Source organism: Notechis scutatus, chromosome 12 (assembly GCF_049901735.1).
Source record: "Notechis scutatus isolate UNSWTSFEM ecotype Mainland chromosome 12, rNotScu1.2, whole genome shotgun sequence".
Lineage (NCBI taxonomy): Eukaryota > Metazoa > Chordata > Lepidosauria > Squamata > Elapidae > Notechis > Notechis scutatus.
Window position 1 is genome coordinate 11,023,909 of NC_142020.1, and position 21,952 is coordinate 11,045,860.

Here is a 21,952-nt window from a genome sequence, read left to right on the forward strand (position 1 = left end):
ACTCAAATAAATCTGCACTTCATAAAAGACAGGTTTCCCTCTCCCACAAAACATGGCTTTTCCCCTGGGCATTTATTCTATACTAGCTCGATACCCATGCCTCACTACGAAACTAGGTGATCGGGCTTAGTTTTTGGGGAGGAAAATAAGGGGGGGGTGCCTCTGCCTACCAGCATCCATCAGTATTCATCTGGCTAGTGTCCTGTCAGTGTGTGAGAGAGTTGAGGGCTGTTTGGAAAGTGAAACAGTATTTGCTGTGTAAGCAAGAAGGAGACAGCAAGGAGCCTGGGCGGGGCTTAGCTCAACTGTTCTGTACTAAAACTGCTTGGTTCTGGCTGTGAAACAACTGAAACTGAAACTCCTTTCCTCTGCTTGTGTTTTGTATTTGGAAGTGATTTCTTTCCAGGTGGGGAATGGGAGTGGGACTCCTTTGCATCAGAGCGTAATAATAATAATAATAATAATAATAATAATAATAATAATAATAATAATAATAATAATAATAATAATAGAAATACTAATGCTCTGATGGTCATTTTGAAAAATCCTTTCTTAGTGAGCACCTAGAAGCCAAGAGGAACATACGGGCCAAATTTCAAGTTTGTAGGCTTTACGGTTCTGGAGATTTTGTGATGATGCATGAGTGGCATTTCACTTTTATATATATATATAGATTTTTGATTTTTGACACTCTGAACATGTTCATCAGCAGCCTTTGGAACAGTTCCAGAGACAGACCCAAGATTTTGAAGGCACCATGATCTACATACTCTCCCTTGCACAATCGGCCTCACCCAAATATAAAGAAGCCAGAAGTCCCAGTAAAAGGATCATCTTGTGGAATGGTTGAAAATGAATGACTGGAGATTAAATGAACACCTTAAAGACAGATTATTTAGGAGGCCTTACTTCCTTACTGTACTTAGAAGGCAAGGGCTTGGCAGCACAAGGGAACAACAGCCAATGACTTAATAGGCAGCCATCAACACCCCCAAACAACATCTAAAGAGCAGAATAAGCTTCTTGGATGAGAAGCGAAACGTCTTCAAAGAAAAACTAGACAGTCCAGTTGCCTCTTGGGGGAAAAAAGCACCTTTAGGACAAACCATGATCTGGATTCCTGAGAATCTCCATAGATGACACGTAAAAAGCCACATATAACAGGCACTGTATAAATACCACAATAACTCAAAGCACACACGCTGCTAGAGAAATTCCCTGAGGATGGGCTCCGGCACAAGTCCGAAAGCCTAGAAAACTAAACCTTTGGTCTTTCTTGGTGACCCCTCCAGATTGGATCGTGCAACATTATCCTGTGATGTGTATAATTGCCTTCGCTTGACAGAGTGTTCTGTTATGAAGTTGCCACAAACTGATCAGGTTCCGGTTTAAGTAATCGGTCCCCGGGCATTGCTCACATCAGGAGTCGGCAACCCGCAGCTCTGGAGCCACATGTGGCTCTTTCATTCCTCTGCTGCAGCTCCCTGTTGCCGGTCGGCTCCCCAATTGATAGGGCTTTCGGTTAGGACAGGGATGCCATGCTAGGAGGAGACTCTATGGTGGGGGGAACCGGACTTCTGGTGAGTTCCAGAATTGAACGGGGCTTCCGGTTAGGATTTTTGTGGCTCTTTGAGTGTTTAAGGTTGCCAACCCCTGACCCACATCCTGGTGGACAACTTCCCTGCCATCAGCCTTGCTGCTGGTCCTTCTGGTTATGGCCTCAGCTTTCTCATTTTATCCCATGTTGGGACAAATTGGTGACATAAACTGTGCACCACTTTAATTCTGTTGACCTCAATTGTCCACTTTCCAACGCCGCTAAGCAGGCAGCTTAAAACCCAATTCCTCCCGTTGCTGCAAATGCATTGCAAAAAGTCCCCCTAGGTGGCTTAAAAAGGGAGACTTGCCAACTGGGGACATGGAAAAAAAGAGAGGTGTCCAGTCATTAAAAGAAGCGCATGAAGCTATCAGTCAACACATATATCCTCATTGCTTCTTCTTGTCACAAAAACTTGGGAGACAAAGAGGGATGAGGCGTATTTCGTTAAAAAGAAGGGAAGTCCTAAAACGTTTCCTACGATTTAACGTTGTTCCCCTACTGGTTTCCTTGTATCTTTTTAGGCATAGACATAATTGGGAGTATTACTGAAGAATGGAAGGAGGGGATTTTTAAACAGCTTGGCTTAGTTAATTGCAAAGGTGTGATTCAGAGATGCAGCTCACAGATTGGAACCCATTCTTATCAAGTCAGAGGAGAAAGCCTATTCATGTTCATTCTTTTAATATCACCAATGTCAAACACCGTTCAGTTTGTTCCCTGGTTTGGTTTTTGGTGCAGAGATTTTTTTAAAAAATAGAAATAAGAAATCCGGATAAAGCCATATTTATCTACCTGTAGCAAAAGTAAGTGTAGCCGGATACATTCAGAAATGAATGTATGAACGTGTCTGAGATAATTACGTCTTGCTGTATCAGCTTATTCTAGGCTAAGAGAAAAGCTGCACAGTGCCAAAGAGGAGAGGATCAGGTGGTCTGGGGAGATGAAGAAATGTATTTTTAACAAATTTAACAATTAGTGGAGGGAGTATGGAAATGGCAAAAATACACCCTCCTGAATCTATTCATAAGCGTCTATAAACATGGACGTCAAGATCAAAAACAATTACATGCCTGTTCACTAGGTTTCTTTTTTTTTAATATTTTTATTTTTATAATAACAACAAAAACAAACAAAACCTTCTTTCTGTTCATCAGTGTGTCAGTTGGGTACACATTTCTTTGTGCATATAATAACATTACCATACATATTTTACTTATATATCTTTATACTCATTCTAAGTATTTTATATCACATATATCACTTATTATATTAGCCTTAACATTATATTTATCGACTTTCATTAATATATTTCACATTCATTTTCTTACTCTGTCTAACTCATTCAATTATCAGTAATAGATATTATACTGTACTTATATATTTCAATTTCTTACTCTTCTATCTAGCCATTCATAAAATAAATTCCAAATTTTATCATAATCTTTTTCCTCTTGTTCTCTAATATTCACTAGATTTCTATCTGGCCTTTCAATCAGGAACTTCAGGCAGCAAATGTTCCTTCCTTCCATAATCTCCAACAACCACTCTGAGAGGTAAAATGGGCTAACAGTGAATAACTGCCCAAAATCCCCCAGGGAGTTTTGATGGTTGAGTGTCAACTCAAAGTAGAGTCCTTCTACTTCTAGTTGGGCATCTTCACCACTACTCCACCTTACAGATAGACCTCTAATTACAACTCTCCATTTGGTGACCATTCAAAGTTACAATGGCACTGAGAGGTGGAGGAGGAGGAGGAGGAGGAGGAGGAGGAGGAGGAGGAGGAGGAGGAGGAGGAGGAGGAGGAGGAGGAGGAGGAGGAGGAGGAGGAGGAGGAGGAGGAGGAGGAGGACGACTATGTGGTCCTTGGGGCTCAAAGCTTGGTTGTTTTCTTGCAGAAATTTAATTCCTATATAACTCATAAATAATACTGGATCAAACTAGATAACATTATCAATGTTAGTACTTTCTTATTCCATTCTTATTCCCGCTTTTCTTCTAACCCAACGTCATCACATGAAACCCAAAGGTGTTGAGAAAGATGTTCCTTCAAGGTCTTAGCTATAAACTCATTGAGTTGCCACCCATCCAATGATTATTGCAAGGTGCAGTTGAAGAGGGGGTGAGAGGCAACGACAGCTCAAACTAAGTCATCAATGTTCTTGGACTCAAAGAAAACAATTCTCAGAAGATCCTTTCTTTTTTTCTCCCTCTCTCTCTCTCTCTCTCTCTCCTCCCATGCACAGCTAGGGAGAACTTCAGCAGCCTCTTTTTCTCTTTTTAAAAAGACAATTAAGGTAGAAGCCAAAAGGAAAGGTCAGTGCCATAAAAATGCCATTTGTCTGAATAAAGATGTTCATGGAATATCTTACTGGCCTTTGCTAGACCCATTATCGTTGGCATTCAAAGAGGAAAGGGCAGCTGAGAAAGCAAATTTTGAATCCCTTTCTGTTTTTAGACCCAGGGGGAACATTTTTAGGTTTAAGTGGACCACGCCCCCTTGGTCCACCCCATAGGCCATTTTTGTACCCATGTAGAGCAAGTGTCATCGTCAAAATCCATGTGCCTCTTTTGGCCATCAGCCCCAGTTGAAATACAGGCAGACAGCTGCTCCTGCACTTTTTTTATGTAGCTATTAGCTCTATTAGCTCTATACCCGATTTGTGGTCATAAGTCAAGGACTACCTGCAATGTCGTGACCATCCAAAATGAGTTAATTCCAGAAACACAGATGCCATGAAGAGTCTCTATGCACCTTCCCGGCCAATATCAGCAACGGCCTTAGTCCAGTTCTCACAGCTCTGTCGTGCATTTCCCGTCATTCATATTTTAATCAACGCACAGTTATTTTTGGCTTCTTAAGCTCAAGTCGGATTAATCTAATTCACACAAATTAGATCCATTCATGTCACCCAATTTTCTTCTTCAACACCTCCAAAAAGCAACAGCCAGGAAACAACTATGAAGGCATCAATTAAAAAGTGGCGGTCTTAAAATACTCCACTGTTCAAAGACGGACAACGTTCTCCACGAGAAGAGGGAGACAAATCCGTCTGCAGACAACGAGGCAGCACAGATAAAAAAAGATGATTGAGAAACAAGGCCTACTTTAAAAAAAAAACAACACCTTTTTTTCAGGAGGTCATCAGGGAGTGGTGAAGAATTGCTCAAAGAAGCTTTTTCCCCCCCATAAGATCAATGCAGAAGTTTCCATTTTTGAAACCTGCACTGAAAATATAAACATGCAGCAGTCACATCTTGCTCCTCTGATTTACATTTGCATTTTCACAGTCAATGAAGGAACCCTGGATGTCGTGTGTGTGTGTGCGTGTGTGTGTGTGTGTGTGTGTGTATTTTAATGATCCAGAGTCTTAAAACTTCCTGCATTTTAGTTTAATGTATTAGTTGCTTTTAGTGACCAAAGTTTCATAGCTAACCATTGACAATCATCCAGCTCTGAGATCTCACTCAAAGCAGCAGCTTTGATCTAAATATTTACCATTATTCCCCAGTAGGTTTTGCACTGGGTTTAGCAGTACATTTATTGCTAATGAAGTGGAGAAAAAAAACCACAATTCTGACAAAGCGTTGGAAAGTGTTCTTCCAAATTTCACCACGCACTGTTTTTCCCTTGCTGGAAACCTTTTCCAAAATAATTGATTAATAAGTCAGAAATTCAGATATATATTTATACCAGCCATGTCCCCCCAAAAAACCTGATTGAAATACTAAACAGAACAAAACGGATACACCACAAATATATTGCAGGTCTACAATGAGTTATGATGTTCACTGCTGTCACCAAGACCTGGTTACAATCCTTAGGATTTGGGCTGTCAGAAAATTCTTTTCCCGTTTTCAGGAAAATCCACAGCAATCTTTATAACAAATGCAACATGTTGAAAATTAAGTCCTGCTGAGATATACAACCTCCAAGACAACATGTGTTTGGTTTGGATGCCTAAAAGGTTTATTTGCCCTTCCTGGTTCTTGAAGTGAGTTCTGATTGAAATACTTGAAAAGCATTTTGTGTAAAAACCAATACTTGAAAACCACGGTGTGGGAGTAGGAATGGATTTCCAGAAGAAAAATGGCAGACTACAGGAACCAGGAGCACCACTCAAGTGACTCCAAGGACACAGCTCGATCTCCAAGTGGCCTCAATGACTCTCTAAAAAGGATGCAAAGGACCAGCTGTCTGTAAGGAATATAATTCCTCCCATTCTCCACCATCCAGTCAGAGCTAAAGAAGCTTCTTGGATGAGAAGCAAAACCTCTTCAAAAGAAAAAGGAATTCCAAGTAGGCTCCACACCCATTGTACTACTCAGGTGACCCTGAGGACACAGATAAAGCTCCAAGTGGCCTCAATGACTCTCTAAAAAGAATGCAAATGATCAGCTATCTGCAAGGAGTATAAATCCTTCCATTCCCCACCATCCAGTCAGAGCTGAAGAAGCTTCTTGGATGAGAAGCAAAACGTCTTCACCAGAAGGAAAAAAAGCCAGAAACCTCTTGAAAAAAAAAACACCTTTGGGACAACCTGAATGACTGAGAATCTGTACAGACTTTAAAACAACTCAATTGCCTTTTTAAGAGGTCTAGCAAAAAGATACGCTGATGTGAAACCACCAGAAATAAAACACCGAAGGTCAGAATTTGGCCAATTCTTAGCGCTGGATTTTAGCAAGGCAAGACAAAGTCAATCTCTCACGGGCTTAAGGAAGTCCAAGGACACCGAGCGAAACACCGATGCCGTCACACTTACGTAAGTTATTAGCAGGTGCTCTGGTCTCCATGTTCTCGTAATTCTGCATGTGAACCACAATGTTGAGATCGGTTTCCATGTGATCTGCGGTGCAGGCACCTTCTGGTCGCATCACGTCAGCCAGAGCTCTGAGAAGTTGTGAAAAGAGAAGAGAATTAAGTTCATGCACCTCACAAATCTTATTCCAGATGCAAGTGACACACAACTCAAATCTGGGCATAGAGAACCATTTTATACTGTGCTCAGTTTCTGGATTGGAAAATAGAGAGGATGTTTTTTTCTGAATTTTTCCAGGAAAGAAATTATCCTACCCCACGTAACAATAGCAATAGAGTTTTAGACTTATATACCGCTTCGTGGTGCTTTACAGCCCTCTCAAAGCGGTTTACAGAATCAGCATATTGCCCCCAACAATCTGGCTCCTCATTTTGCCCACCTTGGAAGGAGGGAAGGCTGAGTCAACCTTGACTCAGTTAGGATCAAACTCCTGACATTGGGCAGACTTAGTCTGCAATGCTGCATTCTACCCACTGTGCACCATGGAAGGAAGGAAGGGAGGGAGGGAGGGAGGGAGGGAGGAAGGAAGGAAGGAAGGAAGGAAGGAAGGAAGGAATAGCAATAGCCCTTAGACATTTTTTAAATAAAATTTTATTTCAGTTTTCACATTTTAAAAACATCTTTTTTTTTAGTGAACAGCATAATTCCAGGTTATCCCATTTACATACAAACATGACTTTGATTAAATACCCATCTTTCACATTGCTTCTTGTCCTGCCTTCAGGTGCTTTGGAAAATAAATTGTCCCCCTCTTCTTTGTGGCAGCCCCTGAGATATTGGAACACTGCGATCATGTCACTCCTAGTCCTTGTTTTGACTAGGCTAGACACACACCAAATTCCTGCCACCGTTCCTCATATATTTTAGTCTCCAGGCCTTAGTTGCTCTTCTCTGAACTTTTTCCAAAACGTGCACCCTTCAAGCCAGCTTCTGATAAGTGAAGTCAACGCAGGAAGCTAGATCCGCTGAACGACTGCATGGTTCACTTCACCACTGCAAGGATTCGCTGAGCAACCCTAGCAAAATCAGGGTGTGATTGTAAAATCAGGTGTGACTCACTTAACAAGTGAGTCCGGCTTCACCATGGACATTCAGGTCAGAGGTGGGTATTCAGCCGGTTCTGACCGGTTCTCACGAACCGGTAGTGGAAATTTTGAGTAGTTCGGAGAACCAGCAAATACAACCTCTGACTGGCCCTGCCAACCCCATCTATTCTCTGCCTCCCGAGTCCCAGATCACCTGGGTCTCCTTTGGTTGCCCTGCACAGGAGAACGGAACTGGAAAGCAGGTTAGGGGAATGGGGAGGGAATGGGGGTTTTGCAGTAACCTTCCCCTGCCACGCCCACCAAGCCACGCCCACAGTAAAAAAAATTGCATCCCACCACTGATTCGGGTCCCATTGTGGTTGTACATTGAGGACTAGCTGTACTGCAGAAACTCAACAGGAAATATTCTCAAGCTGAAGTTTTTTTTCTTTCTTTCTTTGGAACTGAAGGACACGCAGTAAACAAGAAAAAGCATCAAACCACCACAGGGAGGACCGTGCCAAGAAGGAGGCGACAACCCTCAGCAACCTTGTAACTGAAGAAGTAAGCAAAAGCTCTCATTTTCCACTCTTGTGAAAAATAATCAGGTGTTCTCTTTTCTTTTAAACGAGGCATTGAAAGCAAATCCTGTGATATTGGAATGGAAGAGAAGTGGGGATGGAATAAAAAGCAGGTTTTTTTCTCTCTCAGTGCCCTCCCACTCTCTGGCTTTTGCCTCAGTGCTGGTGAGAGAATCTAGATGTTTGCATTTATTTAAAAAAAAAAAAAACTACCCCCAAAGTTGGGGCTTATTGGGGATGACAGCACTGGAGTTCCAGAGTTCCAGAATTGAACTTTTAGCAAAAGAAGAGGAATGAAATAGGTTGTTTTGAAAGAACAACGCTTCTTCGGTTTTTCTCAAGTTTCTGAATATTCAGATTCCTTAAGGAAAATGAGAAAAGCATAAACTTGCCTGATAGGAGAAGGGGAAGGGGAAAGGAAAAACAAAAGGGAAATTTTAAGGGAAAGACTCAGAATAAGTTGAGGAGCTGAGAAAGTTGAAGAAGCAGCAACAGATCAAGAGAGCTGTAGTGTTGGCCTACATAATGGAGAAAAATCACAGAACTGGCCACAGCTTCAAAGAGCTGAGTAACTAATCTGCTAACAGGGAAATTATACTGCGATCTGCAGTTCTCGGCAGAGTCTAAATCACGGGGGAAATAACACACAAACACCTGCCCACAAAGCCACAGTCAATTACACCAGGTTTTTGGACACATAAAAAAAAGGTTGTTATAAATAGGTTAAAATCTCTATAGAATAACAGCGTTGGAAGGGACCTTGGAGGTCTTCTAGTCCAACCGCCTGCTTAGACAGGAAACCCTATAACATTTCAGACAAATGGCTGTCCAATCTTTTCTTAAAAACTTCCAGTGTTGGAGCATTCACAACTTCTGAAGGCAAGCTGTTCCACTGGTTAATCTCACTATCAGTAAATTTCTCCTTAGTTCTAGGTTGCTTCTCTCCTTGATTAGTTTCCACCCACGACTTGTTGTTCTCCTTTCAGGTGCTTTGGAGAATAGCTTGACTCCCTCTTCTTTGGGGCAGCCCCTGAGATATTGGAACACTACTATCATCTCATCCCTAGTCCGTCTTTTTATTCAACTAGACATACCCAGTTCCTGTAACCATTCTTTATATATGTTTTAGCCTCCAGTCCCCTAATCCTCTTTGTTGCTCTTCTCTGCACTCTTTCTAATGCTGGCAATCTGTTTATCAGAAGAACAGGAAGTGCAATAACAAGCTAAATTTTATTTTCAAATGGGAACAGAATAAATAAAAGGCACCTTTACAGGTAGTCCTTGACTCAGTGGTGGGATTCAGCCAGTTCTCACCAGTTCGGGAGAACTGGTTGTTAACTGTCTGAGCAGTTTGGTGAAATGGTTGTTGGTAGAAATCACTAGATCAAGGAACCGGTTGTTAAATGATTTGAATCCCACCACTGCCTTGACTTACAATCACAATTGAAGGTAGAAAGGAAAGAGAGAAAGAAAGAGAGAAAGGAAGAAATTTCTGCCTCTCAAAGAAAGATTTGTGCCTCTCCCAAATCATAGGAAAATGAGCAGCTACACAGAAAGAGAAGCCGAGCTAAATAGATGTCAAAAAAAACACACACACACAACCCAAGCAGTGCTCATGGCATGAATTATAGCTGAACTCCTCCAGTTTTCTCTGCCTTTTTGGATGGGAAAGCCTTCTGAATCCTCCTTGGCAGAGCTCCCATGTTGGTGGAGATATTCCCACACGGCTAATGAGTAACACCAAATTCTTCTATCCGCAAAGTATGATGGATGTATCACATTTTTTTCCTTTGGGGTATATTTTGAATCATGCTTTAAAGCAGAAATAGTCAATCATCAACCTTGTATGATCTAGGCTCGGTTCAGATTCTAAGTCAAGAAGGTTGATTCAACCAGGGTTTAATGAATAGACAACCCAGGCTGAATTCAGACCCCAAGCTAAGCCACACAAGGAAACAATCTTTATTTCGGTTTAGTTTGATGTTGGGTTCTTGAAAACCTTGTCTTGTCTTCTTATAGATGGTCTTGCAGAAGTTTCATCACCAGAGTTGGTGAGGAGAAGTCTGCCAGAAGGAAAGATGGTCCAGAAAACACCAAGAACCCAACAATATATAGATCACCCAGGCTACATATTTGTTCTCCGTTAGTGTGATGTATCAGCCCAACTTTTCAGCGGGGACTCAAATCCTTAGGAGTGTTTATCTCGAAGAGCAGATTACAGCCACATCTGGGAGAAAAGTTAAGGAGGAAAATGAGGCTGGGCAGATAGCCAGTTGAGCCACAAGAGAATGGTGCCAGAGCAAAGCTTACAAACAAACAAACCAACATCCTCTCTGCTGCTTTCCCCTCCAGCAATGTAACTCACAGCTTCTTCTTCTTTTTAATTTTGATTCTTCCAATTTTCAGGTCTTTAGGAGTCGGACATTTTTGCTGAACTGTTGCAAATCATGGAGAGGTCCACTGTGGATCATAACTCCCCTCGCCTCCTCACCTGTTGGCCTGGTTTACCCCATACACTAACCCTCCACTAGTTGCTGCATTTATAGAATATGTTATGCCTATTGAAATAAACCTTATTATGGGCTGGGGTCTTCCAACCTGGGGTGGTGGGGTGGCTCAGCAGTTAAGATACCCAATGGGTATCCTGGCAGTTGGAAAGCCAGTTCGAGAGCCAAGCATCATGTGATGGAGTGAGTTCCCATTTTTGCCTCAGCTCCAGCAGTTGGAAAGCATGCAAATGCGAGTAGATAAATAGGTACCACTTCAGTGGGAAGGTAACAGCATTCCATGATGTCATGCTGGCCACATGACCCCCGGAAATGTCTTCAGACAGTGCTGGCTCAATGACCTTGAAACATAGATGAGCACCACTCCCTAGAGTCAGCTTCAATTAGCGGAGTAAAATTCTCAGGAATTCCTTTAGTAATAGCAATAGCCCTTAGACTTATATACTGCTTCACAGTGCTTTCCAGCCCTCTCTAAGCAGTTTACAGAGTCAGCCTGTTGCCCCCAACAATCCGGGTCCTCATTTTACCCACCTCAGTAGGATGGAAGGCTGAGTTAACTTTGAGCCGGTGAGAATGTCAACATGGCTTTTCAATATCTCAACTTTCAACCTAGCTCAGACATTTGATATATGATTTTATTCTTCTTTAAACTACACTCATGGAGCTCGTATCTTCCCTTATGTGAGTTCTAGACTCACTTAAGGCATGAAAGCTGGCTGGGTGACTTTGAGTCAATCATCAGGAGACTGTGAGTTCTAGTCCCACCCTAGGCACAAAAGTTGGCTGGGTGACTTTGGCCAATCACCAAGAGATTGTGCGTTCTAGTTCCACTTTAACCATGAAAGGCAGTTGGGTGAGTTTGGGTACAACTATAAGTCCCTCTTTGGAGGAGAAGGAGAGACAGAGCCTGAGGGTGGTGTCAAGAGGGCAATCAGCCTAGAGTAGTTATGTTCCCACAAATGGCCTAAGTCCAACCCCCTCTTGAATTCTATTGATTCCTATCTAGCCCACATTTAGTGCTGATCACTAATTAACTAGATTCTTAACTAGAGGCACGAGCAGTAGATCAGCTAACTGGAACCTACTGTATGGCCCTGATTCTTTGCATCTGACACTCTGCATTCATAGTCCAGCAAGGCTACATCAGGAACCAAGGGGCCTCCACAAAATGTATGATCACTGACTTTCAGTGCTTCCCCCTCCAAAAAAGAAGAAGAAGAAGAAGAAGAAGCATCTGAGCACAGTAAAAACACCCTAGAATACATCTCCATGTACTAGTAACTATGGCATGAGCAGGTGCACCCCAACAGTTGGTACCAGCTGGCTGCTTGGAAACAGAACATGGAATCACAACGGGGAAGAAAGATGCAGGAGGCTTAGCCAAGGCCAGTTGTGGCTGCAGCCTTTAACAAAAAGCACAAATCTGAACAAAGCCTGAGAATTCTCTCTCTCTCTCTCTCTCTCTCACACACACACACACACACACACACAGCATCCAGCAATCTCTGGAAGAAATCAAACCGTCTTCCAGCAAGCAGCTCTTTGTAAGAGAAGACTTTGAGAACTGATTTCACAATGGTCTTGCCCACAGCTCGTCTTCAAACAATGAAACATATTTACTTAGAGCGGGGAAATTACCCCTCTGGTTTCTTAGATGGATCTGGGTTCTCTTGGCTGTGGATGGGGCCTATGTTCTCCAGTGCTTTCACTTGTGGCCCAGTGGTCAATCAAACCTTGTCTCTACTCATGGCCAAGGACTGTACAGCACTCAACCATAAGCTAACTACCTAGGTTTGGACTGCTGGCTAACAAAAGGTTGGCTAGTTTTATTGGTCATATGAATTCAGCACAAAGATAAGAGATTGAAATTCCTTTTGATCTCTCTGTTGTATTCTGATTTAGGACTGGAGTTAGTCATGGGTAGATATAGACAGACAGACAGGCAGGCAGGCAGGCAGGCAGGCAGACAAGCAGACAGGCATACATACATACATACATATGGATAGATAAATAGATAGATATGGATGGGTGGATAGATAGATACATGATAGATAGATAGATAGATAGATAGATAGATAGATAGATAGATAGATAGATAGATAGATAGATAGATAGATAGATAGATAGATAAAAAGAAAACAAAGAAAGAAAGAGAGAGAGAGAGAAAGAAGGAGGGAAGAGAGACCTGTTTCTCCTTTCTTGTGGTAAAAGCTTTTATTGTTTTGTCCTCTAATACCTATTTTCGTTTTATCTTCATATCTTTCTCTCACACACACATCAATCTATCTATCTATCCATCCATCTATCTAATTTTCTTCCTTGCATATATTTATGTGTGTAGAATTTTGCAATACAGTAAAATGAACATGCAGACAGAAAGGTTACAGAAAAGAATTAAAAAGAGAGAGAAAACAGAATTATATCTCCCACCCTTCTCTCGATAGATGAGTAATTATCATCTTACCCTTTTCTGCTTCCTCTTCATATTTCTTGCCTGTGTTTTCAAATTCCCCCCTCCTTCCATTGTGTCCAATTCTCAGACACAGCCTGCATTTTTCGTGGCCAGTTTTTTTCAGAAGATTTCCCATTGCCTCCTTCCTAAGGCTGAGAGAAAGCGACTAGCCCAAAGTCACCCAGCTGGCTTCATGCTCAATGCAGGGTTAGAATTCTCCCAGTTTCTAATCTGATACCTTAACCGCTGCACCAAGCTGGCCCTCTTATTTTCTATTTCTCCCTTACAATTCTATAGACTCTTTTCAAATTCCCCCCCCACACACACACACTAATGTTCTGTTGTATGCTTTGTTCAAACTTTCATTTAGTTTCTGGATCTTCTCTTTTGGGCTGCTGTTTGCCTTTCCATCATTCTAGCTTTACCCAGACTTTTCACTGTCAAGAAGGCCTGGGAAACAGACCAGAAAATTCCTCTTTCTTTTTTTCCAACCTTCAAGCCTCCAAATATAAAAGAGCCAAAACAGAATCAAGGAAAAGGTGCCAGGAAAAGAGAATTAGCTTAACCCAACAGCACAAGATTGCAGAATTGAAGGAGGGCAAATAATAGGTGGGCATCTGCTATTATTTAATCACTGAAGATTTTCAGAAATCTGGAAGGTTTGGAATTCAGATTGAGCATGGGTGAATATAGAATAGAATAGAATTCTTTATTGGCCAGGTGTGATTGGACGCACAAGGAATTTGTCTTGGTGCAAAATGCTCTCAGTGAACATAAAAGAAAAGATACATTTGTCAAGAGTCAAGAATCATCAGGTACATCACTTAATAATAGTCATAGGGTGCAATAAGCAATCAAATCATTCTAGGAAACAGTCAATAAAAATAGAATGGAATGGAATGGAATGGAATAGAATAGAATAGAATAGAATAGAATAGAATAGAATAGAATAGAATAGAATAGAATAGAATAGAATTCTTTATTGGCCAAGTGTGATTGGACACACAAGGAATTTGTCTTGGTGCAAATGCTCTCAGTGAACATAAAAGATAAGATGCATTCATCAAGAGTCAAGCATCATCAGGTACAACAATTAATGATAGTCACAGGGTACAATAAGCAATCAAATCACACTAGGAAACAGTCAATATAGATCGTAAGGACACAAGCGACAAAGTTACAGTCATACAGTCACAAGTGGGAGGGGATGGGTGATAAGGAGTGATGAGAAGATTAATAGTGAATAGTGAATTAATAGAAGATTGAACAGTGTTGAGGGAATTTTTTGTTTAGCAGAGTAATGGCATGCAGGGAAAAAACTGTCCTTGTGTCTAGTTGTTCTGGTGTGCAGGGCTCTATAGTGTCATTTTGAGGGAAGGAGTTGAAGTGGTTTATGTCCAGGATGTGAAGTGTCTGTAAATATTTTACAGGTAATTCTCAATGTACAACCACAACTGAGCTGTGTTACTAAACGAAACAGTTGTTAAGTGACTTTTGTCCCATTTGATCATTTTTCTCACCAGTTATGGAAAGTATTTTTTCCTTACATGTAATAAAAAATAGGTAGCTGCACCTTATAACCATTACAGGTAATCCTCAACTTACAACCCCAAAGGAGCCCATAAATTTCTTTTGCTAAGCGAGACAGTTGTTAAGTGAGTTTTGTTCCATTTTACGACCTTTCCTGCCATGGTTGTTAAGTGAATCACTGCAGTTGTTAAGTTAGTAACATGCTTGTTAAGCGAATGTGGCTTCCCCATTGATTTTGCTTGCCAAAAGGTCGCAAAAGGGGATCACATGAAATTAGGACACTGCAACTGTCATAAATACCAGTCAGTTGCCAAGCATCCAAACTTTGATCACGTGACCACGAGGGATGCAATGGTCGTAAGTTTGAAACAAGGTCATAAGTTCCCTTTTTTTTTCAGTCCCGTTGTCATGAAACGAACTGTTGTAAGTGGAGGACAACCTGTATTGCATTGTGATCTGCTTCTTCCTTGTCCAAATTCAATCACACTGGTTTAAAATTCAGATTTCTCTTCTGGAATTGTCATTTTTCCTTCAATGGGTGGATTTAATCAAATCTTTACATGCACTGATTTTTCTTAACTTCACCTGATATGCTGGATGACAAATGAGTTGGCTTCAGGGCATTCTACCAAGCCTCGGGAGTTAGTGAGGTAGGGAACTGACCTATGATGAACATTGCTCTCAAGCTTAGCTTGTGATGTGAATGCGTCTCCTAGGTTTTATCTGACCTGGTTACAGAATACAGAATAACAGAGTCGGAAGGGTTCCTGGAGGTCTTCTAGTCCAACCTCCTGCTCAGGCAGGAAACCCTATACCACTTGAGACAAATGGTTGTCCAGTCTCTTCTTAAAAGCCTCCAGTGATGGAGAGCCCATAACTTCTGGATTCCACTGATTAATTGTTCTCACTGTTGGAAAAATTTCTCCTTAGTTCTACGTTGCTTCTCTCCTTGATGAGTTCCCATCCAATTGCTTCTTGTCCTGCTTCAAGTGCTTTGGAGCAGGGGTCGCCATCCTTGGTAACTTTAAGACTTGTGGATTCAACTCCCAGAATTCTGAGAGTTGAAATCCACAAGTCTTAAAGTTGCCAAGGTTGGAAACCCCTGCTTTGGAGAATAGCTTGACTCCCTCTTCTTTGTGGCAACCCCTCAAATATTGGAACACTGCTATCCTAGGTAGAGGCTAATATTTAGAAGAGACTCTCCTGCTGGAGCAGGGGGTTGGACTAGATGACCTCCAAGGTTCCTTCCAACTCTGTTATTCTATGTCTATGTTTCCCCTAGTCCTTTTCTTCATCAAACTGGACATACCCAATTCCTGCAACAATGCTTCATATGTTTTAGCCTCCTGTCCCCTAATCATCTTTGTTGCTTAATCACCCTAAATCATCTTTATTTGGTTGAATGTGTCATGTGAAGCCATCTAAAGAGCTAAACACACTGCTTGCTAAGGAGGTCAAATTGCATGCACTCTATGCAAGACCCCAATGGCCTTCCAATAGATTGATTCCATGGGTTTCTATGTTCCTCTAATTTGTCAACCCTGCGCATCTTTTGATTTTTGTTGTCATCACTGTTTTGTGTCTTTGAGTCTATGTTGGCTCCTGGTAATTGCCTAGACTACACTCTGCAGTTTGCTTAGTTGTTGAGGGTTGTTGTTGTTGTTGGTGTTTTTTTTCTTGGAATAGTTTATTGAGAGTGACTGGCCCAAGTGTCACCCAACTGGATTTGTGACCTAGAATTCATCGTCTCCCAGGTTCTAGCCTGATGTCTAACCACACCAAATAGAACATACCACAAATCCCCAATGGGCTAATTAAAGTTGAAAATAAGCAATGTAGCAGAAAACAAGAAGAAACAAAATGCCAACAATCTCAACTATTGCTCCATGATGCCACATGTCCACACAACAATTAATCTTCTATTCTATCTCCATACGTTCTCCTAAAGATCTAGTTTTCACACCCTTCCAAAATACCAGCAGTTCTAGATTTCTAGATCTTTGGGTCTGGAAAGCTAACTTGGATGGAGGCAGGCCTCAAGGGGGAAATCAAACACTTCGTTTCTTGCAGCCATTTTTATTTAGAAAAAAAAAATTATACTAGCCTTAAAGTAAGCAAACTGGAAAATAAAAATGATTTATTTCAGGTAAGTTGCCATGCAACACCTCTGCTACAATGTGTTTAACACTAGCAAGGCATTTAAGCTTGGATCAATGCAAAAGCTGTTAAATAACTTCAATAAATAAGAAAAAAAGGGGCAGATAGAGATGTATAAATTGCCCTTTTTCAGCCTAAAATGATTATCTTTCAACTCGTGCTCACTTAATGGCTTAACCAGGTCAGATAAAGCCTTGATATCTTTTTTTCTCCATGCTAGCCTTGGTGTGTGCTAACCTTGATTTGGCTAGATAGATGGTGGAGAGAAACACACACATGTCTACATATGCAAACAAACACGTACACCACATGCACATTTACTGAGGGAAAGGGTGCTTAACGTGTGAACCCTTTTTCATCTGGTGAAGTTAGGATGTATTTTGGCACATCTGTAGTGGCAACCCAGAAAGAGGATTAATTCAATAACCAGATAAAATAGGTTACATGAATGATGCAGTCTTGTAACCATTTTGGACACCATGAGAATGTGAAACTGTCATGGAAAGATGTCTGGCTGTTAGAGAGGCCAAGGAACTATAGGATGGTTTCAATATGTTCTACCTTAGTCACCTAACAAGGAACTCAACATCTGCTTCTGCAACAACAGAACAGACTAACAGAGTTGGGATAGACCTTCCAACTGTGTTGTTCTGTTCTGTTCTGTCCATTTTAGAACATAGAATAATAGGATTGGAAGGGACCTTGGAGGTCTTCTAGTCCAACCCCCTGCAAATGGCATGAGATCCTACACTATTTTGGCCACTATCATCTTCCCAACACCTTGGCCTGTGGAGTCTTTAACTGGATAGTGTTGAGATGGAATGTGAGGATACACCAGTCTAGACTTGCTCACAACTCGTTCCGGTTGAAGAGATGCCCCCATTCACAAACTCCGTTTTGTACCCTTAGGAACCACTCCAGATATCAGAGGGGAGACTGTCTCCATTACAAATGGCCAGTCTCCTGGTAAGGAGGAGGTTTAGAGCAAGGGTGGGTCAAAGACCAATCAAGATCTGCTGTCAGATCTCTGGCAAACTTAGATCACCAGGAATCTCAGATTCCAATAGAAATCTCCCCTCCATGCACACCTGAAGGAAGTGAGCTTGGAATAACCAGGAGAGATTTGGGTGTGTGAAAAAAAAATAGGAGTAAAAGACATTTTGGAGCAACTGAAGAAATTCCTGACTTCGGTATAGTGTTAGAGATATTCTGTCCAGAACTAGTTCATTCTTGCTTATAAAAAACCCTTCCGTTCCCCACCATCCAGTCACAGCTGAAGCTTATTTTCTAAAAGTAAGCTTTTGGAAACAACCAGCAGTGGATATAGGCAAATAATGCCTTACAATGATGGAGAAAGAAAGAAAAATGGAAGAATGTTCAGTTTGCTCCTCCTGGAGAAGTTGGATTTTTAGGAAAGGTTGGATCGCAGAGACAAGAAGCTCTGGAAGGGAGAAAGTAAGCAGAAGGGACAACAGAGAAGCAAACAATCAAAACTGGAGCCTCGTTTAACTGCACAGAATCTCAGATCGGTTCCAATTCTTTCTCCTTTCAGCCATAACATGGTACGTCGACATGGGTGTCATACATTATACCTTGTACTGATATAATATAGAGACTACAGAAACACAGAGATCTGAATAGGGAGAAGGGAAGGATCTTTCCCAATCTTTTCAAAAAGCAGAAGACAGAAAGGCATCCTTGGAACTTTCTTGGCCTTGGATTTAATGGATTAGATTCCTCACCTTCAACAGGGTTTCTCTCATTCTCTCTCCCCACTTCCCCCCCATTAGTGAACCTAAGAGAAGATCACAGGAGCTTTGGGGTCTCTACCAATGCTTGCACGAGGCTTTCTCCTTGGTAGTAAAAAATGATCGCCCATCAGCCAGTTTATAAATAGCAAATAATTGCTAGTGAAAGGAATGGGTGATGCATTCTGAGAACTATTTTGGGTGCCTGAATGCAGGGAGAAGATGTTAATCACAAAGCAAACATCAAGATCCTGAGTTGGAAAGGTACTCCACGTGTTTAGTCCATCCTGGGTGTTGGGGGAATGGAGAAGAAAGAAGAGGGAGGGAGGGAGGGAGGGAGGGAGGGAGGGAGGGAGGGAGGGAGGGAGGGAGGGAGAGAGAGAGAGAGAGAGAGAGAGAGAGAGAGAGAGAGAGAGAGAGAGAGAGAGAATGGGATGGGAAATAGACCAAAGATGAAGAACCTTGACCAACCATCACTCATTTCAGCTGAACCTCTTAAAAAAACATTTCCTGGTGGTGCCATTATTCCTCCTGAGAACTTCTTCCACAAGCTGATGTCCATCTGAAGGAGCGCAAAAAAGCCACCTGATTAGGGGCTACAGTTCTCACCTCCATTACCCAACCCAATGGTCAATAGGGACATTCACCACAAAGCATCCAGGTTCTTGGCTTCTCTGAAGCCTCCAACAAAGCGATTTGCTTGGCTTCTCTCTCTCCCCCCCCCTCCTCCTATTTTTGCTTTTAATTGTTTTTATTTGATCTACAAAATGTCTCTCCCCATCTGTTTTGCTTTCATGTGTTGGGGATTAGCATAACGAATCAGACAGACACACACACCCCACCAACTTGACAAATGAATTGCAACTTTGAGTCCCTCTTGTTGCCATCATGGGCCCGGCGGGTAGCAGGGGAAAATTGGGTGGGGAGGCCGATGGATGGAATTTCAAGAAGAGGCACCAGGCCCAAATAGCCTGGCCCCTGAAATGATTGGACTTGCAAACAGCTCAAACCCAGCCGCCTTGTTTGGCAACGAGAAGCGGGTGTAGGTTTGAAGTAAGCCAGCCATATATACTCAGTGGGTATAGCTCTGAAATCAACCTGTGCACCACAAACGCATCCACACACTGCTTTTCACCCAGTGCCTGTTCTCATCAGACAGCAGAATGTGTGTGTGTGAGAGAGAGATGTTATCCTGATGCTAAGAAGCATCACTATCTCTACAGTGGGGACCGAGCTCGTATACAAGTTTGTATCTCCAGGGTGGGGTTCTGTGAGTTGTAGTTGGACCGCTTGGAATGGTATGGTTAATTGGGTTCAAATGGGTTCCGTGGTAGAGTATATACCTCTGCTTTTGGTGAACTCTGGATTCGAGGGAGAGGTGGCTGGGAATGAACAGGGAAGGCCTCCATTCTTTTTGAGCCAAAGTAGCTAGATGATAAAGGGGAGTGTGCCTGCAGACATGTGTGAGTGGATGGTGGATGGGTATATTATTGAATTGTTCTCTACAGAGGATTTTTCCCCCCCCCCCATACGCATCCATCAGAGTCCCAACAGATGCAATGGGGGGAAATCTTGCTGTGGTTCTGGCTACATTGACCCAACATCCTTCATGGTTTCCACTGCTGATGCTTCTCCAACATCTGCAAGTGCCTCTGTGTGCATGTGACTTTCTTTCCTGTCCTCTTCATTCTGGAGGAGATCTTTTGGGGCACTATTGCACAAGAAGTGCAGGTTGATTCACCCTGCAGAGACCCCTCCCCCACCCCCCTTTTCCAAAATTGAAGGAGGGGACATGCTTCTATTCACACACACACACACACACACACTCCAAGAAGAGAAGATGCTCACCCCGTCTAGGCTGGGAGTTTCCCCCCCTCCCCACAAGGCTAAAACAGTAGACCAGGCCTGCGGCAGTGGCATATGGCATCACATGGCATGAGGTGGGAGGAGGTGGAGTGAATTGGGGAGGGGAGGGGAGGATCCCAGAGAGGCAGGAGGAGGGAAGGGGCTCAGCTTACCTGGACATGTGTTCCCGTTGGGGCCGGTGCGCTTTCTCCAGCCCCAGTTTGGTGAAGATACCCACCAACACCATGACAGCAACCACCCCACAGATGATGTAGACGATGAGGTTGGTCTTGTCACGGGTGGGGTCGTGGGATGAGTCCATGGGCCGGTTGGTCATCTTGCGCCCGTTCAGCCAGGGGGGCTTGATATAGTTGGTGCAGACGTCCTGGTCTAGCCGCCTCTTCTGATCCTGGCAGCAGAAACGGAAGCCGCACGTGCCACAGCAAAATGGGTAGCCACGGACGCTGCAGTTGAAAGCCTCGTCCCACTGGCCCATCACATCAAAGTAGCCCCGGCATGCCTCCGGGCTGGGAGGCGGCTCCGAGGCGTCGGCGGGCGGCGGCTCACCCGCTCGGCTGTGGTTCCCGCCGGAATCGAACAGCATCACGATGCTGCCCAGGTGTTGCCCGACTTTCTCCTGCGCCCGGCACAGGAGCGGCGGGAGGAGGTCTGCTGCCAAGTAGCCCAAAACCAGACGGAGGAAGCCCTTCATCCTTCGCAGCGCACCCCCGGGACACCTGAGGTTGCCTTCCCCGCCGCTGCCGCCGCCGCCGCCGCAATTCAAGGCTCCCGACGCTCCGGCGCTGCGCCAAGGATTGTACATAAAGGGGGTCTTCTCTTTTGGGCAGGCCCCGCTGATGCGCTCTTCCGCTCTTCTCCCCGCAGTTGGTAGCGAAGGCTGCGCTTCAGCACCGCGGACAGCTCCGGGGTTTCAGCACCGCGGACAGCTCCCGCGAGCCTGGCAGGGCCGCCTCTGCCGAGCATGCGGGGTTGGGGGGCGGGGTGCCCCCCCCTCCTCCTCCTCCTCTTCCTCCCCCCCGCCAGACCCTCCCCTCCTCCTCCTCCTCCTCGCCTCTTCCCACCTGCTCACCGCTTCCAAAGCTGGGGAGGGGAAGTGTGAGCGGCGGCACTTGTGGAGTGTGGAGAGGCACCCCGAGAGTGAATGAGTGGCCAAAAGAAGGGGAGGGGGAGGGGAGGAGCAGGAGCGGCAAGAGTCGGGCGGGGGAGGGAGAGGGGGGCAACTGGGGTGGGGTGGGGGATTCACGCCGTAGGGAAAAGGCAAAGGGTGGGGGTCAAAAGACGCCACGCGAGACGGAGAAGGGAGGGGGAGAGAAGGGAAGGGAAGGAGGTTGGAAACAGAAGGGGGGTTTTTGCAGGAGGGAAAGCGAATGGGGCGAGGAGGAGGAGAAAAAAATTAAAGTCAAGTCCCTTCCCTCTTCCTTCTCCCTTCAGGGTCCCCGCTCTTCCTCCGCCGCCGCCACCATCTCCGCCCCACACCCCTCTCCGCCAGAGCGCTGGCCAAGTTCTCCAGCGGGGAAAACTCTCTTGCTAGGAGACGCGCGCGCCCCCCCCTCTCCTCCCCTCCCTGCAAGGAGGAGGGGAGGAGACTTGGGTTGCTGCAGCTTCTCTAAAAAAGACCTGCAGGGGAGTCGGGAGCAGAGCGTGGGTCTCTTCTTCTGCTTCCCCC

At 43.8% G+C, this 21,952-nt stretch overlaps 1 protein-coding gene across 2 annotated transcripts in view; it reads right to left on the reverse strand.

The window, feature by feature from the left end:
- SHISA9 (shisa family member 9) overlaps positions 1–21,240 on the reverse strand; it is a 178,881-nt gene extending 157,641 nt beyond the window's left edge. For both annotated transcript variants that reach the window (XM_087973359.1, XM_087973358.1), the window contains exons 1-2: positions 20,439–21,240; positions 6,364–6,491 (exon numbers count right to left, since the gene is read on the reverse strand). In XM_087973359.1, coding sequence (XP_087829485.1) covers positions 6,364–6,491; positions 20,439–21,088 — 778 coding nt within the window. In that variant the 5' untranslated portion in view covers positions 21,089–21,240. The remainder of the gene's footprint in view (positions 1–6,363; positions 6,492–20,438) is intronic.
- Between the last annotated feature and the right edge of the window lie 712 nt (positions 21,241–21,952).